Source organism: Haliotis rufescens, unplaced genomic scaffold, assembly GCF_023055435.1.
Source record: "Haliotis rufescens isolate VD_foot unplaced genomic scaffold, xgHalRufe1.0.p SCAF_1, whole genome shotgun sequence".
Lineage (NCBI taxonomy): Eukaryota > Metazoa > Mollusca > Gastropoda > Lepetellida > Haliotidae > Haliotis > Haliotis rufescens.
The window spans coordinates 5,900,568-5,922,220 of record NW_025963779.1 but is presented as its reverse complement, the minus strand read 5'-3'; the positions used below and the strand labels follow the sequence as shown (position 1 = coordinate 5,922,220).

The window sequence follows — 21,653 nt, the reverse complement described above, 5'->3', positions numbered from 1 at the left end:
TTCAACATGGCAGCCTCCGTTGCATTCATGATGCGCTATCTTCAGACCAATTCTGCCAAGTGTATAAGTAAAACGTTGAGAAATAAGGGGAAAATCTCACATATTCAACAATGTAACAAACATAGCAATATATTACTTTTCGCAAACTCGACAAATATTACAGTTCCTTCAGTTAGACGATTGTGTAGAAATGCAGTGAATTATAGTTTATTCGATACTCATATAAGCAGACGAATGTTTTCGACATCAACTGTCAGACTCTATTCATCGGGCAGAAAATGCTGGAAGTGTAATAAAGACACATCTTCGTCATCGGAATTGTTCTTCTGTGAATGTGGTGTTGTTCAAGCTCCTATCCGTGATATGAACTATTTCTCTCTTTTTGGCATTGACATAACCTTTGACATTGATGAACAATCCCTGTCGAGGATGCACAAAGACCTCCAGATGAAACTGCACCCAGACAAGTTTACTCTAAAATCAGAGGTATGCTTTTGATATGATTCGAGCGTACAAGTTATATTATCTTTCGAACATGCAAGATTAGGGGGAATTTATTAATGTTTATTACATCACAGAATTGTAATGTAGATCTAAGGATGGTTTCAACAAGGGAGTACCCAGCTCACACTCAAAGGAATCCATACAGTACCCAGATAACGCAGAACATACCCACAAAGGGAAATATAGTCACATGATAATAAAGATTTCATGATGTAGCTCCTTGTGGGAAACGAACTGAGCATGGTGTTGACAATAACAAGAGGAGTTTCCTCGAAGGACATGAAATACTTTCCACACTGGGTCAAAAGCTTTCATGAGGAAAAACTGAATAATGAGACCGATAATTGGATCAAATCCATGAATTGTATATTTGGAAGGGGGAGAATAAGATCTACTTAGGGAGCGCCCTTTTTATATCTATGGGTGTGGGGGGACCAATATATTTTTTCACCCGGTTATATGTACCATGAAACAATCGATTCATTTTCACTATTAACACACATTTTTTAAGTTTAGGTATTTTCAACCAACCAAACTATTTCTTTTTCACCACTGCCAACAAACTATTCATATCTGGCATACTTCTAAACAAACTATTCATTTAAAAAATATTCCCCACCTTCCACAGAAATCTAATGGATGCTCCCTCAACACATTTTGTTTTTTTAACATGATTAAGAAAGCTATAAAATAAAGGTAATGTGATGCGATATTTCTCTTTGCTGGGAAGGTTTTTGCTAGTTTTGCATACTGTACTGAAAACAATTGTGCTCTCAGGTATTACTGGGTGCTGTCTTGTATAGGCGTGCACCCCTGAGAGGATATCGTAAGTCTGTGTCATTCACAGAATATTTACATTTACTACGCTTTTAAACGTAGAATTTCTGTCATTTTAATTGTGGCCAAAATTATGTACAATCGCCAGCGACTGAAGGGATGATGTAAATCCTGTTAGGGTCCATGCAGGTAGCTAAGGTACTGTAAGTCCCCTTGGTCCCTAGTATGGTGATCTACCTTCAGTTGCTGGCGATCTATAGCCCGTTTTTATAATGTAATGTATATGTATAGTGCTATTGATTTTATGATTACGTACTAGTTTTAAATTTATTGCTGTGCTAAGTCTAGTTGTTTTACTGTCCCTCGTTGACAGGTTTTGACATACGTTTCAATATATGTATTATTTTTAACTATTGATAGTCACGATATGGCTGAAATACTGCCGATGTGACTTAAAATTTTAACTCACTCACTCACTATAGGCGTGCAGGACGGTACATGGGGTACTCCCCATCCATACAGTGATCCTTTCCACAACAGTTAGAATTGGTCTTCAGCAACCCATGCTTGCTGTATGAAGTGACTACTAGGAACGGGGGTGGGGGTGGATGGGGGTTGTCAGGCTTGCTGATCTGCTGATGCATGTCTACATATCCCAATTGCATTATTCATGATATATATAACTGGATTGTCTGGTCCACATAATTTAAAGACCACTGTCATGTAGCTAGAATATTGCTGAGTGTGGTGTTAAACCATCTAAAAACCCAAACTTTTGAGAAAATAATAATGTATTGGCATCTTTCTCTGATCGTCACATGCATCATTGAGAATTTATCATTCTCGATACCATAAAAAATATAAAACCCTTGGAGAGTTCCAAATTTGCATAATTTGTCATAACCCTAGTGTTGACATTTCCCAAGATTTACCCTAGATTCAAATACCATAGAAGTCCTCAAGGGTCCCAGGACACCTGAGACAGTATAAGACCGGCATTTGATTTCAACAGTTACCCTTTATAGAGAGAGGTATATATTCAGTATATATGTTTGTGTATGTTTTGTATGTTTAGGTAATATTACTAGGCCAGGCAGTCTTTTCATAGATGCCTTGTATTTGTTGTGTTTATTGAAAGGCCTTTCCAAGACTAAGGGTTACAGATCAGATTACAAATAAAAACATCCAGTTGTAGAGATTAATGCCAATTGGTAATGCTTCTTCAAGACTGGGGCGGTCGGGTAGCCTAGTGGTTAAAGGTTTGCCTGTCACGCCGAAGACCCGGGTTCGATTCCCGACAGGGGTACAATGTGTGAAGCCCATTTCTGGTGTCCCCCGCCGTGATATTGCTGGAATATTGCTAAAAGCGGCGTAAAACCATACTCACTCACTCACTCTTCAAGACTATTATTAATCATGGTTTTACTGATTGTTGTGAAAATCCTGGTTGCTGGGTTGCAATAATAATAACATGAAAAACAAAATTTCATAAAAGTTAACAAGTCTTGTAGTTTAGTTTAACATTTTGTATGCACAGTGTGTTTCTGGTGAAAACAGAAGTTTACACTTTTCAGATTTGACCTGATTTTAATCCAGTCTGTTATATTTTGGATTTGGGAAAAATACACATTTAAACACAAAGGTCTTGCCTTACCATAGTAATCCTTTGATTGTAGGAGGAAAGAAACCATGCTGATCAGCAATCAGCACTTGTGAATAAAGGCTACTATATGTTGCTGAAGCCACTGTCGCGAGGCCTGTACATGCTGGAGCTCTGTGGCTACCCCATCGAGGAGAGCACTGGCGATGTCGACCCAGACTTCCTCATGGACATCATGGAGATGAATGAACGACTGGACGAGGCGGGATCAGATGAGGAAGTTCGAGACATTGAGGAAGAAGTTACAGCTCTTATTCAGAACATTATCAAAGATATATCATCAGCATTCAAGGAAGAAGACCTGGATCTTGCAAAGAAGTTGATGATAAGATATCAGTATTTTGGAAATATTGATGACAAAGTACGAGAACGTTATAGGAGAGCTATGTAGTGAACATCTCTGTTTTCTTGAACACGTTGAACATGTTGAAGAAGTGGTACTAAAGAAAGGAACAGGAACTGACTAGGTCTCTTTTGCCTTGATTCAAAGTGAAATTGCATCAACTAAATGGACACCATGTATAATTGTACATAAAATATTGGCTGTAACAAATCCAATTTTTTTCCCAAATTGCAACAAATGTCAATACACTTTGTGAGGAGTGCATTTCAGACTGATTTTAAGGTTGATTTGAGCAGAGCTGACCATATATTGACAGGACCCTGATTCATGGTAGGCCGATAATGGTAGATTGAAAAAATGATGTCCACAGTTTGGGGCACACAAAGTTTGACATGGATAAGTATTACCTTTAACGTAAACCTGAACCTAAGGTTGGGAAAGGGTCCTTTCAGGTCTTAGAAGGTAGAAACAGGATAAGGAATCCCTTGAAGGTGGGGACAAGATTGAACCACACGACACATATGGAGGCATCAACATGTCATCCTGGGGCATGGTGTGACCTGATGAGGCAATGATCAGTCTCACTCATATGACACTGGAATTGGTCCTTTTTGCCACAAATATGATTTTTAAACATTGTACATTAAACCTTTACACAAGCAATAGTGAGTGTGACTTGCACAAAGTGTTTTTGTTATTCAAGAATAAACAATTAAAGTGATATATTGTGTTACTGTTATGGTTTATGATTGTCAACATTCATTCCACTTTTCAGCATGCAAGACACAGTTCACTTAAATGTATTAAAATTGCAGACACACTCGTGCATGGGCCACAAGGAAGTATTTCTTTTGAATATAACAATATGATCTGTCACTTGGTTGTTGTGTCCTTGTCAAGCGTCACGAAGAAGTAAGAGTTATACCCATTCCTTCAAGGTGTATCAAGCAATACACCGACATTGTTGTTGTAATGCCATGAAGATCTGGGTTAGAATAGGTATGCAGCAACCCATGCTTATTGTAAGAGGCTACTGACAGAATAGGATGGTCAGACTCACTGACTTGGTTGATGCATGTCATCGTATCCCAATTGCGTAGATCGATGCTCATAATGTTAATTTCCGCCTACGAGGTCTAGTGGATTAATCGTTTGCACAGAGAGCTGATGGTTCAATCCCTGGCTGCGTCATACCAAAAGACGTTAAAAAATTGTACTTCTTGTAACCCTGTCTGGCGTTCGGCATTAAGTGAATTAAACAAGGACTGTTCAGCCCAGAGTCAGTTTTCTGTGTCCATGTTAAAGTTGTGGAATAATATCTCTGTGGGATAGCACTATAAACCAGCATTAGTCCCGGACCATTACAAGCAGAAATACACATGTGCATGTACATAAACATCAATAACCCTACAAAGATCTCACTTCAAACTGATGTGACCAAGAGTCACAAGACCATGGAGAGAGGCCATTGGGGACATCTATCCTCTTGTGTACAGAGTGAATCTCTGCACCTCCAACAGGTCAAGTGCTGATCCCTGCACTCAACAACAGTCAACAACAGAGATGGAGATGCCATTCTTCCCGCCAACACGTCACTGAATAACTTCTCACATGATCAGTTCAATTCAATCAACCAAAATAATAATATACTAAGTTCCTAAGTATCTCATAAATGCCCAAAGAAAATATATAGATTAACTACAGTGTGACAATTACCAAACTGAGCCAGACAATACTCAGAGTTTCAGAGGTTGACTCTAGTACACACAGGGAAGAAGTGAGGTTTCCTGCCTTGTGTATGTGCAAACCATTGGCAGTAGAAGACGATTATCCACACAACTGATTATGGAAATGTAGTGGCCATAAAATTTCCCGAGTCCCGTGATTGGATTCCGTTTAAAGGTCAGACACCTTGTCCACATTACCAAAGAGGTTAACTCCGTCAGCAAGCTGACAAGGTAAGGATATCCTCTGTGGGATGACTCAACACCCTGCTTCAGATAGATGACAGAAGTCTTCTGTTGAAAATCTCAAGATTGGTTTATGGTGTTAAGACAGCCAAAATATAGTATTATGGCAATGATGTAATAGAGGTAGAGTATTTGCAGGAGTTATCACTAAACAAACATTGCTAACCTCCCCCAGACATCACTCCCAAACCTAGATGTCATGTGCCCAAACATCCACCCAATAGATCATAGTGTACAAAGTTTAATCAAATTTGGTGCTATATTCATACTGAGAGACCTTGACCTTCATTATTGACCAATCATATTCATCATGGTGTATGGCATGTATTTTACTTTGTTGGTCAAGAACAATGATGGGGACTGTTGGGTGGCATGAGAGTATTACTGTACCTGCAAGGTTCTAAGTACGAGAGTAGCCCCTTCATTGTCATTTGCTCAATTATGAATCAGAACCTACCACCAATACACTCTTAGCTAGCAAACACTACTGCCAGACCTTGACCAACTTGTCAGATGCTACCAACTACGAAGCCCAAGGACAATAACTGGGAATGAATGAACCACACTCTGCATGCACTTCAAAGATGACCTCAACATCTGACAATGTGGTAGGATTTGTTAGATAAATGAAAACAAAGTCCCATGCCTGTAACTGACCTGGGCCTTGTTTCACGATCGTAACTCCCATGCTTTGACATAGGTCAAAGACAATTATAGCACTAAGATCGCTTTGAGGAACAGGGAGCAGGTCTCTGAAACTGACATTGACAAAACCATGCTTTCCAAATCGCTAAATGCAAATCTGAACTATTGACATTTTTTTCAAAGCAGGTTTCCATTCAAGAGCTATATAAGATATATCTTATAAGTTTATTGAAAAAAGCTTCTTAATGTTTTTAAGAATGGACACTTAACCATTACTGTTATTGTGAGATGTCTCTTGTGACCTTGAAATTTGACTTCATGACATGGTCCCATGACCATGTTGAATATGTTTTACAGGCAAAACTGTCTACAACCGTTGTATAATAAAAACAAAGGCAGTGTCATCAATTTGAAACTGTTAATGAAATCAAAAGAAGAAAAGATCTTTGGGTATCTAAGTTCCATGACAAAGGTGCTTTCAAATTATATGCATGTCCTGTTGCAATTGTTGTACCTCTTTGGGACAATTTTGTAATATAAGCTGATCTCCTCTGGCATGATGTAAAGGTCTGACACATCCAACATTACCCATATGGTTGCTTGGAAATGTGTGCCTTGATTAAGTAGGACAGTTTGAAATTGTGCTTGCTGATTAAGAGTTTACAAATGCAAATGTTAGAAAGATTCCTGACCACTGGTGAAGAAGTTGGTCCAGCCAGCCATGGCAGTGTCATATGTTTACTGTAACCTGACCCCTGAAGAGTTTTCTTGCAGATAACAGACCCTGAACCTGAGGAAAATCTATGCTTGCTTTATTTGGGGCATTTGCATTACAGAAAGAGCTGAACGAAAGGTAAAATAATGGTTCAGAGACTGTGAGGCAGTCTACTCACCTGTATGTATTTGTGTTTTGTAAAAATTGGATAATTATCCTCATTTTCTGTTCTCTTAAAATAAGTGCAAAATATGAATATTTCAGACATAGGAAGCAACAGATCATTTCAGATGAAGCAATGACTGCTAAATAAACACACTGAGAAATGGCAAGTATTTCCAAGTTTATTTACATTTAATATGCACATAATTACATTGGTGTATGTACATAGGCAGACTACAAAATCTTTCTCATTTCGGCAACCTCCATTTGACATGAATTGGGAGCCATATTCAAGCAACAAGGCAGTATAAGAATTTACAGCATGTACAATAACATCACTATACAACACAACACTGGCATGGATGATGTAATACAGCAAGCACCTACTTCAGCAATCGAGGTTAAGGGGCAAAGATCACAGTAAATGTCTTAAAGTATACCAGGTTATGTCATGAGAAAATAATCTGAAATAAAACAATATCTTTTATCATGTTTTTGTTTGCTTTATAAGTGAACAAACTCAAGAATTGTTTTGATGAAAAATTGATGAAGTTAATAATTTCTCTAGCATGAAATTATGAGAACACTCACTCGAGGTGTAGGCATTTCTGAACAGAAATATTTGTCTGTCAGCAATTTTGATTTGAGCAGATGACAAACACTATGAGATGAGATTTTCTATCCTTAATTTCCTTACATTAAGTCCATGATTAAGTCATGAAGGAATGACAGAAAATGTATGAAATGGAAATAAAAACAAGATTCACGAATCACTATCTTGAAAATGAAAAGTGAATACTGTTCATTGCACTATGGAAGACAAAGCAGCTCATAAATTGGTTCAGATTAAGTGACTGATATGTTTATTAATATTGCATTGATTTGAAGCACAAATTTTGGCTGGTTCTTGTATGTCTCTGGGGTGATTGAAATGATAACAAGACGTAATAATGATGATAATTATCACTAAAATGTAATCACAGAGTTGGAACTTGGATTGCCCCCTAGCCTGGTCTAACTGAAGCAGTGGACGAGGGAGTATCCAGTACTAGCATCAGTCTCTCATAAGGCGGAACAACAAGTTACCTGATAATTCCATGTCTATATGCAATTAGTTAAAACACTACAAATAGTTCCAGTATCTTCACTGAATTGTACTAAACTGTCATACATGAGGTCATACAAAGTTCAAATTTGGAACAGATAGTTTGTTGCTTAAACATCAAAGCCAGCAATATTCAAAACAAGTGAAGGATCATCCAATTCTTTCATACTATTACAGTCTATCTGTCCTGAAATGATCAGGTGATCCTTAACTTGTTTTTAGTAGCATATATCATGGCAACCTGTAAGTAATGTAGTCTGTCGAGGCCAAACAGTGGCTACTGGTATGATCACCATCCAACACTATTGGGATAAGACCAATACACATCTGCCAACGCACAGCCAGACCACCCAATCCCTGTTTATTCTGGTATTACTACAACCATGCATTAAGACTCTTATCTCCTATGTTGGTCATGATCAAAACGGATAACAAATGTATTTTCAAGTAAGAGTATCTAGGGATGTCCTACATGATCAAACAACATACTCTGGAAGAACATCTATATATGAAATACATTCTTCACAAGATAATGATATTGAACAGTCACGATTGATCTAATTACATATCTTGGCTTGGATTGACATATATAACTTATGATTTATACTTATGATTCTAATGAGAGACTGAAACTGGAGGTCTATCAGGCCTGGATGAAACATCACGCACAATAAAGCCGATATTGAATAGAAATACCTGTATATACTTATGTACATATGACTTAGTCTCAATGTGTGATTTTGCATTGTTAACTTGGTGAATATGATCACTCACAATTCAGTAGCATCTTGTTGAATGGGCACAATAGCATATAAACTTGAAGGCAGAATGAAAGAGAAAACTTCTTACACTTCGGATAACTCAGAAAAAACTACTCCTTTGAAATAGTCAGTGAGGATGTTTATTGAATGCATCGGAGGCAATGTCACATAAAACATGGCACCTCTTTCTATCACAGAATCCGTTATACAGGCCAAAATTTTTTCACTTATGGCATCTCAAGCAATGAATTTTTAACTTGGTAGGAGCAGCCCTTTTTTGTACTCTGTTTGAAAAGTGTGCTACCTTGGGTCAATTCATTTTTAATAATAATATTCATTTACTCATATGAGAAGGCTTTTGAAACATGATTCTTTAAACCATAGCAGTCATATAAAAAATATCACCCTCCTTAATTTCTAACAAATGTTACAAATGATATAACTGTGTTCTGATTACTTGATTGTATCATCTTCCCAACATATTTTTCTGAATATTGAACAATAATGTTATACTTTATTATCATGATTATACTTTGTTAAATATTTTGGACATGATACTGTTAACATGCTTAAGAATCCCCAACTCAAGACATGTCAACAAGTTATGAAATCGGAGAAAAAAATAAAAGGGAAATAAATTTTAGAAAACCTTTGCAAAGAAAGTGACATACATACTTAAAGTGTGGGAACTAAAATCGATAAGACATATATATAGAAACAATGTACTTAAAAACTCATGATATGTTAAGAGAACACAATGTGTCACATATATACAGCAAAATCGTTAAGAAGATAGAACAATTATAGAACAGAAATGAATGAAATGATCTAAAACGACTTCATTTGTGTTTTGTTAAGAAGTTACATAAAAGCAGGTAAAAAAGAGTCAAAAGTGCTCGACAATATAGTCAGGCTTGGGCAGCAAGCACTTTTACTTAGTAAAGATACTACCTTTGAAAGCTCAACTTTTTAACATCAATCGAAAATATTCATATTCAATAAGAATGTATTCAAGCAATATCTTAAAAATTCTTCATAAATGCAAACAAGAACAAGAAAAAAGAGTAATGGCAAATGTGTGGTATATGTACACAATGCTCTGGCTACAGCTCCTGCCGGCCCGTGTGAAATGGTCTGTGTTCAATAAATTAACTCATAATGCACATAAATAACAAATACAAAAAAAAACACATACAAAAGCTAATCAGTTTCAATTCATACCATTATCACAAATGTTCATTCATGCTATCATCATGTCTGCACAGTTTATATCATGTCAGTTAAAATAGAGCCTCTGGGCCCTGCAGCTCACATGCATATTGTATGTATACTTTCAGAACCATTTAAAGTACTTGTATGAGAGATGAAATAACTTAAAATATACAAAAGGCAAAATGGCTAGTAAACAACACAATAACCAATGTTCAATACATCAAAGTGGTATTTTCAATATAATTGCCATGACTAATGGAAATCTTCTGACTAATGAGCCAACATAATAGTTTTATATTGCTGCCATGTGAAATGTTGGCTTTCAAAACCTTGGTGAGCCTCTTTCATCAGCAATATTTCTGGTATCATTCAATTTTCAGTTTCAGAAGCTCAGCGAAAGCAGACGTTACAATAGTTTGATGATGGACAGCACACTGTGATGCAATGTCACTTGGATCTTTGGTAGCTGTGTTTGCTTTACCACTGCATGCACGCTTTATTCATGATTCACACCACATATTCAGCTTTTAATACAAGTAACTTAGGCATGTGTTTTCTTGTAGCTGTGAACATCAACAGTTCAATAACGAAAAAACTACAGAGGTAGACCCACTGGTTAGGTAATGCTATAACCAGGATAAAACAAAACAATTCGTCATTTTACCCGATCTTATGAAAATGACATGACCACACAGTCTGTAACTATACATTAACTAGATTATCCAATCCAATTAACATAATAAACATTTCAACAATTATCATTAATTAAACATTAATCAACTTAACATTTTTGCCAGTATCCAATGACAATTCAAATAACTCAAGTGACATTCTCAGCTGTTAATTTTATAGTAATAGGTAACTCTTTGTGGCAAAATTCCCGAAGGGCATTATCTTACATTCTGCCGACAAGTCTAGAACTGAAAGCTTGACAGGGCAACTGTAGGTTGTCCAGAATCCTGACTTAACTACACGGGGTCTTCTGAATCCATTTCTCATCTCGCTTGAAACAATGGCGAGAGATTCTTTACTACTGTAGAAAGCTGCCTTGAACTTCACTCAATCATCCACACTGCCACACAATCTCATGCAACTGTAAGTTGGCCCACAACTGAGACACAGGCTTGCAATTCAGCTTTCTTTGTAATCCCCTCCTGTAGAGTCAATGTTTCCAGGGGGACACACACCATCATCAGACTAGGGTGACTGGGTAAGATGACAATGATATGACTTCATGAGTAGGTCAAATACATTCTGTACAGCAAAATAAGTAATTTTCCCATGAAATGATATATTATTCAACAATACAACATTCAATGCTAGCATGGTGTCGTCCTTGGAAGTCTCATATGTATGTGTCCATTGGCAATTCCATTAAGTTGTGTGTAACTACTGTTACTACTTTTACTGCTTCCTTTGCTCCCATCACTATACCCTACCCCACTGTTGGGACTTGAGCACGTACTGTTTCGATGTCCATTTGGCATTTCCTCTAACACCACACATTCACATGGACTGGTATTGGAGGAGTCCCTATGATGGTGCCGTGAGGGCGACCTCTGCATCTCTACAGAATTTAGATTGGAGGGCTCAACAGCCGACATAAAAGGTACCCGAGACTCATCATTGATATCTAGTTCATCATCGGATTGTTCATTGAATTCTACATTTCCATAATCTTCTTGGTCCTCTGTCGCCTGTAAGTTTTTGTACTCAGTACCAGAGTCTACTTTATTTTCATCACTGAAGAAATATGACACATCCTTGAACTTTGGATCAAGATCAGGTACCAACATCTCAATAATTTCCTTGAATGTTGGGCGCTTTTTGTAACGGTATCTCCAACACTGGCACATCAGATCATAGCTGAAACAGACATCAGGATTTAGCATACAAATGATGTAATAAATGCACCACCAATACCCAGGATTAGTACACGGACCCATTTCTTTACTAACTATAAATTATTAAATTGATCAGTTTATCATAAATGAAATACAATTTTCCCAACTACCTAAACATAATAGAATTTGCATATCATTTGCAGTGATACATCAGGCTAAAAGAAATAAAAGTCTTGGTTCTCAGGCACTGCCCACATCATCATAAAGTTCATTGCATGTTTCGTTTTTTTGTTTCCATTTTCAATTCTTTTTTGGGGCATTGTGTCAAAGTATTAGGATTTTTATATTTTTTTGAGTGCCTGAGAACCAAGCCTCATGGGCAAATTATTTGATCATTTATGTTACTGGACATAAAATATGTTGCTATACTTTGCTTTTTGTTTCTTTTTAGACTAAAAAAACAGAGAAAATGGTTAATTTTATTTATCCAAGTGCAAATATACATGAATACATTGTGATGAACAGTACCATGTGTTACAATCATTAACTTTCAGATTTTTATACTAGCATACATACACATTTTTCTACAAAAAATGTCAAACAAGAGACATCACAAAATGACAAATCCCCCTGGCCCCACAAATTTGTAAGAACAAATCATCTGACTGTTACCTGAAGACCAACTTGATGAGAGAATTTCTATCTAATCTGTCCATATACAAGAGTAGTTATTGAGATATCAAAACAATTCCAAAAAAGTGGAATTCGGAACTTTGTATTTCTGTCAGGTACACACCAATATGAACGATGGTTATCGAAAGTTCTAGGGGAATAAAAGTATCTACTCACATCTTTTCAGGGCAGCCATCAGGTTTCTCCATGAATCTACCGTCAGCTACATATTTTAAAACTTCCTCATTCGACAGTCCTTGATAGGGCTGAGCAGCCAGGGTAGCCATTTCCCACAACACAACGCCATAGGACCTGGAATGAGTGAGCATGTATTGAGGTGAGGTAAGGTGAGGTAAGGCGAAATGGGGTTTAACGTCACGTTCAACACTATTGCACTTACAAAGTGACGTACGTACATACGTACGGGGTTCTGCTTAATTTTATAGTGCTAGACCACCAAGATACCATACTGCATTTTAACATGAATACCCAACTCAAGACAAAGCATACTGACTCTGAGCTGACCAGTCCTCGTTTTTGCCTGTTAATGCCGAGCCTCCGGCAGGGCAACAACAAGTACCCTCTTTTAGCGTCATTTTGTATGACGGGGACGGGGATCAAACCCACAACCTTCTACTTTCCCGGCAGCCCTATTTAATGAAGAATGCCTAAAGAGAAACCACAGCCACTGAGACACAGTTAAAGATTCATAAATCCACTGATTTCAGAGACAATGGCAGTCTCTCAAAGGTCTTTGGACTATAAATATCATTAGATCACTGATACATGACAACAAAAGTGAACAGTGAACATATACTAATTGCAATAAATAACTCACCTTTTGATAGGGATATAATACATCATTTCTTGACTCACCCCACTTACAAAGAAAGTCATTACTCATAACATGTAGATGTAATAGTATGAGTCATCCCAGTAATCGTATCTAAATTGAGTAGTATATTAACTGTGAAAAACCCAAATAAGCCTTATGCAGCCCTTCTACAGCCAACACAACACCAGTTTTGTTAAAATTAGATAAGAAAACTAGCAGTTTTGAGTCATGTGTATATAATCAAGTGCACATCATGAATACATTTTCTATTTACACTTCTCAAGACAAAATCTACACTGACACATTCACATTGATTCACATGAATTTACAACTTACCATACATCTGACATGGTGGTAAAAATGCCATCTTTGAGTGACTCGGGGGCCATCCAGCGCACTGGAAGCAGGCCTTTCCCACCTTTCCGGTAGTAGTCAGTTTCATATATGTCTCTTGTCATTCCAAAATCTGTAAAATGTTTATGCCAAATATACATAACAATGTCAAGGGTTAACTTGGGGGAGAAATCTTCACTGGTAACCAACCCCAAATTTTGTAACATATGAATCAGATACAAAGTGGAGCTAAACCAACAACATTATGGTGTTGCTAGGATCATCAATATTAACCTCAGCTTCATACATCCAGTTCAGGTAGATGTCTGACTCAACTTGACCAGCATCTGATATTCCATTCTCATACTCAAAATACCAGTGTTGAATGGCAGCACCGACGATTTTAGTATGTAGATTCAAGGTATTTTAATAACATAACAAAGTATCTTATCCAAAATCGTAATCAATTCTTTCCCACCTTCAATTCACAACATGGCCATATACAAATCATCATATGGGGTCTGGTCATATATTACAGCAGGGCAGAGGGATTGGTCTTAGGGTTGTATTACACTTTGCCGACCCCCTCATTTTATGTAACATTTTTTCATGAGCACCCCCACCCCCACCCCCCCTTGCACATGATCAGTCTCTATGTCAACTATCATTTGATTCTTACCTCCAATTTTCACAGTCCTATCATCAGCAACCATACAGTTCCTAGCTGCAAGATCACGATGTACAAATTTCTTGTCGGCCAAATAAGCCATCCCATCAGCAATCTCTCCAGCCATTTGCAAAATCTGTTTCAGAGTTGGTGGTAATCTGCCCACGTTTTCCTAAAAATAGAAATTGTGATCTTTGCATTTAAACTAAAATATGCTCGTAAACTAAACAGTATGTGACAGTTGTTGTACAGCTTCCTCAATGCCATCTCTATGAGGTCACCAAGCCTTTCCAGGGTGATTCAGCTACCTTCAGGTTGCTGAAATGCATGCCTACTACGTAACAGATTAAAAGTCCCATGCTTGAAGTTCCATTGATAAGGGTGTTCCATGCACTTTCAGCTTAATGACTTTACTTGTGGCTTTGGAAATCTCATGTCCAAAACAAGACAACCAAAAAACAGAAGGTGCCATGCTGATAGCTTCTTGAAGAGAAAAACAAATGACCTTGACCCTCAATTTCAGCCAACCAAATGCTTATTTATTTCTTATTGAAAACATAAGTTCTAACAAAAATGAAATACAAACGGTCTGTTTCAATACACAAAGAACACAACCAAGAATGACCATGTGATTGCCTTAAATGATTTGCCAGAATGCGACTGTCACCCCCACCAAACTGTTTTTTAAACCATGTGGTGCTTGGACTTTACAGGGATACCATATCATGTATACTTCCTTTATTTCAAAGTCACAGTGTAAAAAAGACTTGAAATGAATTACAGTAGGTCAAGAAACTTAGTAAATGGCTTCCTGAAGGGTTGAGTGAGATCAGAAAAGGTCAAAAGTGACCTTCGTAGAAGGCCATGGTCACAGTGAAAATCATTCATAAAATATGTTTGCCATTTTCAACTGATATGCTTTAAGTTTTGTGCATGTAGTTAGTCACAGTGACCTCCTTTCAGTGAGTATCATATGCTATGTTTTTGTTTAATTTAATTCTACCTAGGGACATAGTATTTGGTTGATAACCTTTGGTATGTTCTTGAAAAACTTTTTTTTAACTTTAAGGTCAAATTCACTCTCAAGGTCATACACTAAAAAAAGTGTGTTCAAAAATGGGTTTTTCAGATTAAAAACGATGTTTTATTGGTTTGTTTTCAGTCGTAAAAATGGGTATCTCTCATACCCTCATGTCTAGTCGCACATTTAAAAGGAAGCCAAAAGCTGGAATGTAAACATTAAACTTGTTTCCGTCGCACGCACCTCCCTATGACATGTCACAAATCTCTCAGCGCACCTCTGAGCTGGTCGCTCAAGAAAGTCTTTTGGGGTAGACTGCTAGTTTGTATTCTACTAGTACTTATCGCTTGTCTACAGTTGTTGTTCTAATAAATTAAAAATAATAATATGTCTTACCTGTAGACTCCTTGAATGTAATCCTTGGTAAGCCATTGTACTGTATTAGGATGGAATTTGGTACATTTAAACCTTAGGGTGGGGCACAGTGACTTTCACTGAAGGTCAAGGTCACTAGAATGACGGGTACGCTTTAATAAAAAAATGACAACATAGGCCACATGATTTAAATAAGCTGTAAAGTGCCAGTAAGAGCTGTTACGTATTGCTACTTGTATTACCTCATCATCAGGTCGATGTAACCGAAGAAAATTCTTGAGGTCACCTTGACCCATCAATTCCATAATGACAAGGGCAGGTTGACCTTTGGACACAACGCCAAGTAACTTCACTACATGATGGCATGAAAAGGATCTGAAAAAGATTGTGTTTATTACATAAATGTAACAAGTCAAATATTTTATGCAAATATATTTCACATTCAACAACCTTGAATATTTGTTTGTAAATAAGTCAATTTCTATGATGTTTGCTGTTGCTGACACTGGTGTTACTTACTTCATAGTAGATGCTTCTTTGAGAAACATCATCCTCTCATGCCACCCAGCACTATCATTTACAGTCTGAAACAAAGTCACAGAAGCCATTACATTTTAGCAGAAAATAAATTGAATCATCATATTCAGTATTTAGAACCTGGGCTGAATGTGTCCAGGCTCCAAAGACATATGTGTAACATCTGGCCAGATAAGGTCATGTGTGCATGGAAACATACATAGGTCAGTGTTAAACAAGGAAACTAATACATTCTGGGGGAATGACTTTGGCTATACGTATCAGTGAAATAAAAGTGAGATATTGAAAGACAAGATCTGTTATCTGTTCAGTTCAACCTTGAAATGAACTTGCCCTTTTAATCATGTAGCTCCAAAGATAAAGTCCACTCCTACTGCTGACTTTTGGTGCAGATGGTCAGTGAATCAAGTTTGGTAGAATGTCACAAATTATATGCACCATTATATATTGTAAAATGAAAGGCAACATATTGAATGTACATGAATTACCTTCACAGCAACCTTGACTTCAGCATTGCAACCACCAATGTCTTTGGCTACACCCTCATACACCATGCCAAAAGATCCCTGGCCCAGTTCTCGAATAAGCTTGATTTTGTCCCGACTCACTTCCCAATCATCTGCTATGTAAACTGTAAAAACACAAAAATACTGTTGTATATATTTGTTGATATCAGTATTACATGACCCATATGGTCTTGCATCTACCTATAGTTCGCAATGTATTGAAATGTCCTTGCAAACCCACACTGTTGAAACTAAACTTCCAGCAAGCAACAAATGTACACAAAATTGTATGCACAAATCTGAATGTTATCCAATATTTCCAAATAATTCTTACCATCTGCTGAAGGAACATATCCTGGATTCATAGAGATTGTGGTCACATCAGGATCCTTTGCAAACCTAGGATAATGAATGGAAAACATGTTTGATTTTCTTTTACATTACAAAAGTACACAAATTATGCATGTATCACTGCTTCAATGTACTTGATCAAATCTGCATTTCATAACATGTGACTATGATCTACAATCTCAGCAAATCAATGCTAGAGAAGTTGAGCTGTAGGTAGTGCTACATATATGAGTGAGGGAGTGAGAGAGTGAATATGTTGTACGCCTCATATCACTGAAACCTGTATATAATCAAACATGGTAAACCTGTGACTAAAAGCATGAGCAACAATGCTTCCCTGTTTTTATAGTGAGAATTTAGGATTTTATTCATGTTCAGATATTGGTATATGATCTTACAGTCGAATGACAGATGAAATACCACTTACTTGCTCTTGGCCACAAACCATACAATAATGATTGTGATAATGATGACAAGCAAAACACCAATCACTGCTGCAGCTATTACAGCTTCGTTTGTTGTCCGCACTGTCAAAAGAACCAGAGACAATTGAAACTAACAATCATCCATTTGAAATTTTACCAAATTAGAAGAAAGTTGATGAAATCATTGCCACTTGACAGGGAATTTAAAGGTAAAATTTGGTTACTGTTTCAAATGTAAACTTCATAAGTCTTATATGTATCAATAGTATCTACAACAAATAAAACATCCACTTATTTTACTTGATAAAGCAATTATAAAACCATTGCAAGTATATTAAACCATGTGAACATTTTGATAACCTTAACACATCCATAAATCCAAGAAATGTCATCAAATAAATGTTTTGCTCACCATCAATTTCAGGCACCACAAAGAAGAAGGGTTGTGTGAATGACCCATTCCCAGCCAGAGATGTGGCTTTGATGCGAAATGAATAATTCCCTGGGTTAAGTCGCTGAAACTTATATCCCCCTAATTTTCTATATTCCTTATGAGTGAAACAGATGCGGGTTGGCTCAACCTGAAATTTGCAACAAATAAAAGACATTAAAATAAAAACAAATTCAAAATCTGTTAAATATCGTTCACTGAGTGTAAAGTTATTATTTCTAACTGATACTTGGGCTCTTTCAGTGCTTCAAGGAACTTGATTGCATTTATACTTTGTTATCAGCATTACTTCATAATACTTTTATAAGAGGATATTAATGCAAGCATATTACAATGGGTAGAGATATCATTGATAAAAAAGACATGGCTACCATGTCACAAATCTGAGGAGGCACAGCTGAATTATCCCCTCAGCAGAAAATCACAGGAAACAGTAAAAATGCCAATCAGTAAAACTGTTTCAAACAGTAAAAATGCCTGCAGACATCACTGGCAACTTTCACAATTTCCATAACTTAGCTTCAAAGGAACAAACATGCTTTTGACAACAATAATATGTGATGAACTAGGCATGAGCATAATATATCTTGCTTTCATTGACATGATGCAAATGCTATGAGTCAGGCTTACATCAGCAGTAGAAATCTTCTTGTATTCTATCTGGAATGTGATGATAACGCCATTTGGGTTCTCTGGAGATTTCCATGTAACCAGAATATCTTGTGTTTTGTTTGTTGATTTGATTATCTTGACAGTTGAAGCATTCACATTATCAGATGTAGCTGTAAAATAAACATATTATGTACACTATTGCCTGGATCATAAAAGGAGAAGATTAGGCTAAAAATAAATAATAGTCTTGGTTCTCAGGCACTGCCCGCATCATCATAAAGTTCGCTGCACGTTTCGTTTTTATTTCCATTTTACAAAAATTCCTGCACTATATTTTCAAAAACCAAAGGTTGCACGGGAATCACGCACATCGATACGCCCAACGCTCGTACCGTATTCGTGCGTGCATGATTCCCATGCAACCTTTCGAGTTGAGTTGATTGGTTCAACTGTGTCATATGGCCCTGTGACGCAGGGGTAGCATTATGCAGATGGCTGTTACAATGAATGCTTGTTCCACCCGTGACGAACAGGTCTGGTTGTTGATGAAATATAGTGATAGCTAAATAGACAGATTTTTTATTCATGCACCGATTGTCTTAAATGTAATATCCAGTTATGTATGAATGTTTAATAATCTCATACCAACTTTGACTGGAGTAGGTCCGATAGTTTTTCAGATATTGTAGTAAACGTCGGTACCTTAAATTACCTTCCAGACTATAACTGAAAAATGAAGTTGATCATGAATATTTCAGTAATATTGTTATGGTAGCAAAAATATCCCAAAATATCCATGATCCCAAACTTTCTAGTTCAGTATATTAAATGACAAAGTGTATTTCACCAAGTCAAGGAATCAATACAATTTGATTCATAAATATTTTCTTTTTTGACTTTTTAACTGCAAAAAATACAGCATGGACTGACAAACCAGTATTTGATAAAATGAAAAACAGTCCACAGCACCATGGTATGGTGACATCCAATTGCCAGTATGGTCAGGTCTTGCAACAAGAATGAGGTACTGGGGATATAGTCTGAACTGGAATCCTTACAGGTGCATTTGTACCAAGACTTACTTGATGGCAGTGTTCTGGCTGTGGCTATAGCCCGGCTGCTGCAGTACTTCATCCCTGTGTGTGGGTCTGATTCTTGGCATGCTAATACCTACGTAACAAAATACGTAACTCTGTACTCTAAGTTTTCCTTCATAAGGTCATCATAAAAAACAATAATGAACAAATTCTTACATGGAAGACATACTTCACAATGGTAAGTAAATACCACATAACAAATTCTTTCATGGAAGACATACTTCACAATGGTAAGTAAATACCACATAACAAATTCTTACATGGAAGACATACTTCACAATGGTGAGTAAATACCACATAACAAATTCTAACATGGAAGGCATACTTCACAATGGTAAGTAAATACCACATAACAAATTTGCCATTTTTAGGTCATACTTAATTACAAATTATTGCAGCAGGGAGCTTATGGTAACCAAACATGATGTCAGTCATAAAAAGCTAGTTACAGATTGCTAATGGTTATTTTAATTATTCACAATGTCATGATATAAGGTGATGTTTCACATATTTAACAATCTATGCTATGTTATTATTTTCGTGAGATTAATCGAAATAGCAGAAACAGTATAAGTATAGTGGCTAAGAATCACAAGGTAGATAAACACAACAAACAAGTCTACATATTAGCCAATGACAACAGTTGTCACGCACTGCTGTGGCTGTAGCTTTAGGCCAAGCCCCAAAATAGGTTTGTTTAGGAAGCTGATTACAGAAAATGTGATTTCACCACTATCACTTTGACATTTAAATAGTTTCTATGAATATTATGATGTTTTCTCTTTTGAAAATTGACTAAATGTATCAAACATAACAAACCTGAATATTGTACTCTTGAAAATGTCCCAAATTGGGGATCGCAATTTCAGTTCCATAAACAACGATCTGATTGAAGACAGGTCTTGTACTATTATCAGAGTTGCTATCAACCGTGGCGTTTCTTTCATCGGGTGATAGACTGCTATCAGTACCAGTCACATTTTTGTTATCACGAGCCACCTTCTTCTTATCCATTGTCACTTTCTTAGCTTCTTTATTATTAGACACATTGTAGGTTATTGGATCCTTTTCCAGTGGTTCATCATCTTGGGTGTTATCTCTCTTTTTACGGTTTGACAACTCAGGCCTGAAAAATAACCAAGTTCATTAATGAAAGATATTTTATCAATCTCAATTATACATGTTTGTTTAATATGGAGACTGACACACTCACCCAAATTCCTTGGGATTTGTGCTCAATCAACTGTATTGTCACCTCTCCAATATTCAACAGTCCATATTCCATTCCCAAGATCTAACGCGATTCTAACTGTTGCTCATCACCAGACACAGGACATACCATCCTTTCTAAATGGCCTCCATTCTGTAGCCCATGCGGGAACCATTGGACCGCTGTAGATGAAGTACTAGAAACTGCCACTTGTTTGAACCAAGCAGAAATCACGAAACTGTTGAAGGCATACTCACCTAGCATTGACCGATTTGTCCTAAGTTTACAAATGGCCCCAATTTTACATTGCTTCACTGACTTACCTTTTAGTATATATCCTATCATGTAAGTCATTCTCAAATTCTATCTGCTGCTGACGCTGTCTCTGCTGTTCCTCAAGAGTTCTTTTGGACTTAGGGCACTGACAACACTGGCCATCCTTTGTCAATGTCTGGTTGATGTACTTAGTCTTCTCATCGTGGGTCTTCACCTTCCGCTTCTTTGGCATCAGGATGGCTGGAAATTGGAAGAAGAAAATATCTCGTATAAATATCAACTGCTCGCTTTACATCATTCAGTGAATGAATGTAGCTCAACAATAGTTGACTCAACACAACATACAATCTTACCAGGCTAAGCTTGTGAACCAAAACAAATATCAACAAGACTGCCCCTCGATACCTTTCTCGTTACACATGCAGTACTTTCTCACTTGAGTGAGTGAGTATGGTTTTACGCCGCTTTTAGCAATATTCCAGCAATATCACGGCGGGGGACACCAGAAATGGGCTTCACACATTGTACCCATGTCGGGAATCGAACTCGGGTCTTCGGCGTGACGAGCAAACGCTTTAACCACTAGG

The 21,653-nt window shown here is 37.1% G+C and overlaps 2 protein-coding genes across 2 annotated transcripts in view; one reads left to right on the top strand and one right to left on the bottom strand.

Annotated features, from left to right (window-relative positions):
* The first annotated feature begins 6 nt into the window (after nt 1-6).
* LOC124150082 (iron-sulfur cluster co-chaperone protein HscB-like) lies at nt 7-4,005 on the top strand. The gene is made up of 2 exons (XM_046521989.2): nt 7-486; nt 2,958-4,005. The coding sequence occupies exons 1-2, from the start codon at nt 7-9 to the stop codon at nt 3,330-3,332; spliced, it is 855 nt and encodes a 284-aa protein (XP_046377945.2). The 3' UTR covers nt 3,333-4,005.
* Nucleotides 4,006-6,944: 2,939 nt separating this feature from the next.
* The window catches only part of LOC124150084 (putative molluscan insulin-related peptide(s) receptor), a 42,611-nt gene continuing 27,902 nt past the window's right edge, over nt 6,945-21,653 (bottom strand). Inside the window, exons 12-25 of the mRNA XM_046521991.2 lie at nt 21,114-21,306; nt 20,400-20,706; nt 19,566-19,653; nt 18,502-18,653; nt 17,833-18,001; nt 17,423-17,522; nt 16,979-17,043; nt 16,627-16,769; nt 16,121-16,185; nt 15,844-15,976; nt 14,218-14,377; nt 13,542-13,671; nt 12,548-12,682; nt 6,945-11,720 (exon numbers count right to left, since the gene is read on the bottom strand). Coding sequence (XP_046377947.2) covers nt 11,174-11,720; nt 12,548-12,682; nt 13,542-13,671; nt 14,218-14,377; nt 15,844-15,976; nt 16,121-16,185; nt 16,627-16,769; nt 16,979-17,043; nt 17,423-17,522; nt 17,833-18,001; nt 18,502-18,653; nt 19,566-19,653; nt 20,400-20,706; nt 21,114-21,306 — 2,387 coding nt within the window. The 3' untranslated portion in view covers nt 6,945-11,173. The remainder of the gene's footprint in view (nt 11,721-12,547; nt 12,683-13,541; nt 13,672-14,217; nt 14,378-15,843; nt 15,977-16,120; nt 16,186-16,626; nt 16,770-16,978; nt 17,044-17,422; nt 17,523-17,832; nt 18,002-18,501; nt 18,654-19,565; nt 19,654-20,399; nt 20,707-21,113; nt 21,307-21,653) is intronic.